This window comes from Zea mays, chromosome 1, assembly GCF_902167145.1.
Source record: "Zea mays cultivar B73 chromosome 1, Zm-B73-REFERENCE-NAM-5.0, whole genome shotgun sequence".
Classification (NCBI taxonomy): domain Eukaryota; kingdom Viridiplantae; phylum Streptophyta; class Magnoliopsida; order Poales; family Poaceae; genus Zea; species Zea mays.
In genome coordinates, this window is record NC_050096.1 from 16,251,038 (window position 1) to 16,256,587 (window position 5,550).

At 53.3% G+C, this 5,550-nt stretch overlaps 1 protein-coding gene across 2 annotated transcripts; it reads right to left on the reverse strand.

Moving 5' to 3' along the window:
• Window positions 1–218: 218 nt before the first annotated feature.
• LOC103631785 (AP2-like ethylene-responsive transcription factor CRL5) lies at window positions 219–4,582 on the reverse strand. Of its 2 annotated transcripts, XM_008653282.2 has the most exons (9): window positions 4,074–4,582; window positions 2,685–3,303; window positions 2,474–2,556; window positions 2,336–2,344; window positions 2,163–2,251; window positions 1,863–1,936; window positions 1,455–1,505; window positions 1,144–1,220; window positions 219–960 (listed from the first exon to the last, which is right to left on the reverse strand). In XM_008653282.2, the coding sequence occupies exons 1-9, from the start codon at window positions 4,282–4,284 to the stop codon at window positions 542–544; spliced, it is 1,632 nt and encodes a 543-aa protein (XP_008651504.1). In that variant the 5' UTR covers window positions 4,285–4,582; the 3' UTR covers window positions 219–541. The 2 variants fall into 2 exon arrangements, with proteins under 2 accessions (XP_008651504.1, XP_008651506.1); XM_008653284.2 differs by lacking the exon at window positions 1,455–1,505.
• Window positions 4,583–5,550: the final 968 nt, after the last annotated feature.

Below are 5,550 nucleotides of genomic sequence, written 5' to 3' on the forward strand. Positions count from 1 at the left end.
TTGGGCTAGGTAAAACCAAGAGATCCTACAAAAAATTGAAAGCAGCCATTTTTGCACTCTACCAAAATTTAGTCCGCATATGCATCATTTTTCCAAATTCTTGCACTAATATGAACACTTTATTATTAGATCAATCTACTACACCCACCGACCATGCATGTAAGTTTTTGTATCACTACTCCGCAAAAAGCTGGCGAGCTTAGTTTGCCAACGTCATCACAAAAATCAGATAACTACTAGTGGGGTGTTTCATTGAAGAATAACATGCATGCATGTGGAACCATTACATTACATATTGCGGCAAAATTGTCGCCATCTTGCGAAGAAACGGCGAGCGTGTGCAACATGCATGCATCTCGCTTGCAGGGAGGCAGTACGCCATGCATGTCCTTCCCCAGGCCGTGTCGTCCACTTCTTCACCGCCACTTCTACTGCCGAAAGTTATTACACCTCGTGCTCGCGCATGCGCATGCAGGTGCAATGACATGCATTTCTTCACTAACTACTACGTACTCTACCAACCAGGTTGCCATTGCCACAATCAACAGTCGTTCCACAGCGCGAACATCGGTAGCTGATGCACGCCGGGCACCGGCCGCGCTGCCGCCGCCGCCGCCATCCAGCTGCTTCCCTCCCCGGCCTCCAGTTTCATGGGGTGGCCGTACTGGAGGCCGTGCAGCAGGTGGGCGCCGCGGTGGCCGTCGGAGGTGTCCGAGTTGTCGGACGCGGCTTGGTCGCCCGGCGCGTCCGACGAGCGGTCGGCGCCACCTGCGAGCGCCGGCGCCGCGTCCGGCGGCCGCGTCGGGGAGCGCCTGCACGCGTCGCCGCCGCCGATGAGGTGGGTGCTGGCGCAGATGCGCTTCACGTCGTACTTGCTGATGTCGAAGTTGGTCACCGCGTTGAGGCCACGGAACTTGATCGCCGCGATGTCGTACGCCTCCGCCGCTTCCTCCTGCGTGCCTGCGCAAATTTATTAATTGTTACTACTATCAGGGGGGAGAAAAAAGATCACAAGGCGAGTGCTTTCACAACACAAATTCGTTTACTTTTTTACTAAAACTGGAGACTTTATATTATAGTGAACTTGGCGTAAAAAAAAGCTAAGTACAGTACAGTAGTACTGCACAAGTGACAAGAACTTACTGAATGTGCCAAGGTACAGGTCCTTATTGCCAGCGACCCTCCCAATCCTGGCCTGCCATCTCCCGTGCTGGTGATGCCTGCAAACGTTTGCATGGGGAACAAGCAGAGGACAAGAAAAGGTTTATACTTTATACACAAGCAGCAGGCGGATGCGTGTGCGTGCGTGTGAGTTCAGAAAACTCAGAACTCCCAACAGAGAGAGGCACAGAGCTGTGCCCAGACTCGGATGTGAGATGGCTAGAAGTTTTGGGGTGTTGGAAAAGGCAGCAGGTGGGGTGCAAAAATGGGCGAGCAGACTTGCAGCACGGCACCTTGTCACTCCTCTGTACATGGATGCTCCCCTCGAGAAGCCGCTGCTGTTCCTGCAGGAATATAAATTTGGCAGCAACAACTTTCGTAAGCGGCCGGCGTTGCCGCGTTGGGCAGATGTTTTTGATACAGTTTTGGATGCATGTGAACAAAAAAAAGGGGGATTCAGAAACAACAGTGCGCAGGCAGCCAGCTTTTGTTTCTAGTGATGCCTCAGCTCAGGGGCACAGGGCTCTTCTGAAATTGGCACGTGAAAGATTCCATGCATGCATGCATGCATTCAAACCAAATTCTCTCTACTACTAGTGGTAGCAGCAGTACGCTGTAATGCAATTGTGTTTGTTCCCATGCACATAAACTCTTAGTGCAGCATGCATGCGGTGTAAATAAGAACTGCTATCATGCAGTACCTTCTCAGGTGTGCAATGAACTCCTGCCTCGACATGTGCTTCATCTCCTCCAGCTCCTTCTCGTAGTGGCTCAGCTACGGGCATTATTTAGATCGGAGGTCAGTGGATCAGGAAACGTGTACCAGCCATTCATCAAATGCAAGAATAAAGAGCGCATGGACGATGAATAGTGAAGAACGAGGCCTGCGCCGGCCCCCTACGTTGAGCTACAGGGCCCTTTTTCTTAATTTCATGCATGGAGTTAGTAGTAAATTAAGGTCGCCGTGAGAAGGGGACGAAGGGAGCCATCAGTAAACGTACCGGGAAATTTATGTGAGTCGAGGGGCCCCAGTACTTGAGAGCTGCCAGGTCATAAGCCCTCGCAGCCTTCTCCTCCCTGTCATAGCCGCCTAGAGCAGCCACAGTCATAGCAAAGACATGGTGGTGAGCATGTGGAGCAACAAACAGCTAGGAGGAGGCTTGCAGTAGCTCACCTAGGTAGACTGCTCGTCGTTGTTGACATTGCATTGGCATTGCAAGAACAAGAAGGTGAGTTAACGTTCGAATCGAATGCATTCAGCCAAACATTGAGGAGGCTAGAAAATGGAATTGGATGCTAAGCTCTCACTCACCTTGCCTCCCTTTCCTAGTCTGGCCTTCCTTCCTGCAAGTGTTGTCCCACAGGTGAGCCTCGTACCGCCCGGTCCATCTGTGCCTGCAGATAGATCCATTTAGACACACGCACGCATCAGGACGATCGATCAAGCTAGGAACGACGTTGCGAGATCCTGAGCATGTACGCATGCATGCGCTGATGCGCGCAGCACATCAACTAAGGCCAACCTGGTGACGCCACGGAACTGCGACGTCCGCTGCCCGAACGTCTGCGCGGGCTTGCGGTGCACCGGCAACGGCGCCGGCAGCAGCTGCGGCGGCTCGGCCGGCGGGACGTCATCCGTCACGGCGAGCGACAGCGCAGCCGCCGCCGGTCGCTCCGGAGGCACGTACATGGCCTCCCGGAGCCAGGACTTGATGCCGGAGATGGACATGGAGCCGCCGACAACGCTGCCGCCGCCGGCGTTGTACATCGGCATTGCTGCGCCTGCTGGCGGGCCCGCGCTTGCGGCTGGGGCGCCCAGGAAGTACTGGCCGTGGTGCGACGACGGCACGAACTGGTGGTGCTGGTGGTCCGGGAACCCGCCGGTGCAGGGCGGCGCGTTCATGTTGATCCCCAGGCCAATGCCGCCTCCGCCGCCGCCGCCGCTGCTGATGCAGCCGTGGTAGTACGACCCGCACGAGAGGGGGTGGATGCCGTGGACCTCGTGGTACTTGCTGGCCTGCTCGTCGTCGTGGTGGCCGCAGCTGTCGTAGAGGCTGCGGCCACTGCTCTTGTTGCTGCAAGTGATGCTCATGAAGTCCTCGAGCTTGGGCCCTTTGGCTTCTGCTGCGCCGTGCCTCCAATCTGCACAGGAACGGTACAAAGAACGGACATGCTCAATGAAATGATGCCTCCTTTTCGAGAGAGCGCGCGACATGGGCCAAGGCCAACGAGTGCTGTGGAGTGCAGTGCAGTTCAGCGCAGGTGCTGCCTTACGTTCACTGAGACTTCACAAACAGCAGCAAGTTGCCCGGCCGGCCTTCCCTAATGTAAACAACTGGTACTAACTGATCTTTTTTTGTTTTTATTAAAAGTAATGTGAATAATTGAACACAATCCAAGATCATTCCGGAGACCAAAGAAGAGTTTGTCCTTTTGCTTCACTTAGCATGTCGTGACGAAATCGGTTGCCAGTTCCCACTGAATCTTGGTAACTAAGATTTAGTTTTTTTTAACACCAAGCTCTCGAGTGAAGAATACATGTATAGGAGACGCATGATTTCAAGATTCTGGTAGTACTGTTAGCTAGCCGAAGTTCTCGAAACAGAGACATATATATGCCCGACACCGGAGCGGCAACAACCGATGGCCATAGAAGGAGAAACGCGCAGCTCTGTGGTTCCGCGGCTCCGGTGAAGAAGAAGCGGGGGCCGGCGGAGCCCCACCAAACACGCCCCCCATGTTGGCAACAAACAGTGCCAGGAAGAAGAGTGTTGACAAAAGGAAAGGAGTTGTGCTCCACAAACACCAGTACCGCCGCCGCACGGCGTCGATCATAACCCAAAAAAAAGAAGGAAAATAAGCTGCTTCCTCTGTACCCTACAGACATAGTAATAAGCGTGCATGCAGTTTACCTGGAGCAGAGCTATAGTGCAGAGAGTCATCGAGCGGCATGGCCACGAGAGGGAGAGGCGAGGCAGCCGCGGCAGGCGAGGGGCAAGAGCCCTCTCCATCCCCGCACGCGCTCGCGCTCGCTCCGCCGCCTCCGTCGCCGTAGCCGTAGCCGCCCCTGCTCGCTGCCGAAGGAGACAAGGAGAAGCCAAGCCACCCGTTGTTCATGTCCATCTCCTAGCTAGTGGATAGAGCTGAGATCAGAAGAAGACGGAAGGGGTAAGGAATCGACGAGTTCTTTCTTGATCCTGGTGATGATGATCCTTCTCTCCTTTCCAGAGAAAGACTTTCTTTTTGGACACGAGAGAGGCTGTTACTTGCAAGCAAGCGAAGGAGCGAAGCTAAACTGACTAGCTAGATTGGCGCTGGTGCCGGTGCCGGTGCCGGTGCCGGAAGAGGGCCAAAAGAGTCTCCTTTTTGACGTTTATGCGAGCAAGCTATATATGGCTACGGGGGGAGTGCTGTGTAGGTGGCAACGATATGAATGCGAGCTGCAAGCAGCCCAAGAAGCGTTTAGCATACGTAGGTGACGACTCGCTTGACGAGAAGAGCCCATGCAAAACAAAAGGTTTCGGTGTGCAGTGCAACTGTGCAACTATGCATTGCATTGCATGCAACAGATGCGAGCGCCGTGGACCGGCGTTTTCCTTTTTGTCTTGGGGGCCGTGCCACGCAGACGCCATGCCGTGCCGTGCCATCCGTCAGTGGAAACGTCTTGCAGTGTCCAGTGCGGGTGTGGCATGGCATGGCATGCAGCTCACCAGCGGCTCAGCCGGGCCGGGGCCCCTCCTGCCAGCCTCTGGCGGCACGAGGAGCTATTGTGCTAGCTAGCCTGGCTGCGCCCTAGCGTGTGAATGTGTGACGGCTCATCTGTCGTCTCGCTCTATCTTTTTGCCTTGGGCTGGCTCTCTTCTTGTCTGTGTTCGTCGTCGTCGTCGACTACGAGTCTACGACTCTCTCTCTCACGTGCCGGCCCAACTCGATCCACGACAGGTGCCGCATGCATGCGAGGAAATGCGCGCAGATCTTCTCAGGTGATTTCGTGATCCAGAGATCAACAACAACTCTCGATGGACGCTTTTTTGAGCCTCTGTACCCATGCATGTTTCATCTCGGTAACCGATCGAGTGTTGCAGGACAGCCCTCGTTTGTGCGTGACCGAACTTCACTTCTTCCGGTTACTTCTTCTGTACTAGTTTGAACCGCTTTACCTTTTGCAAGATTTTAAAAATAAATAAAGTTGTTGTTTTGTTCACACGTTTGGAACGTAAATGTTAACTTATAACATTAAACCATATGTTTAGTTAACTCATAACATTAAATCATATGTTTTTAAAATATAACCGTAATCAAATACCACACTAGTAGAAACTGATATCATCATATTCAAACTTGCTGCTGCAGTTAATCGAGTGTGAATCATTATCATTTATGTTATAT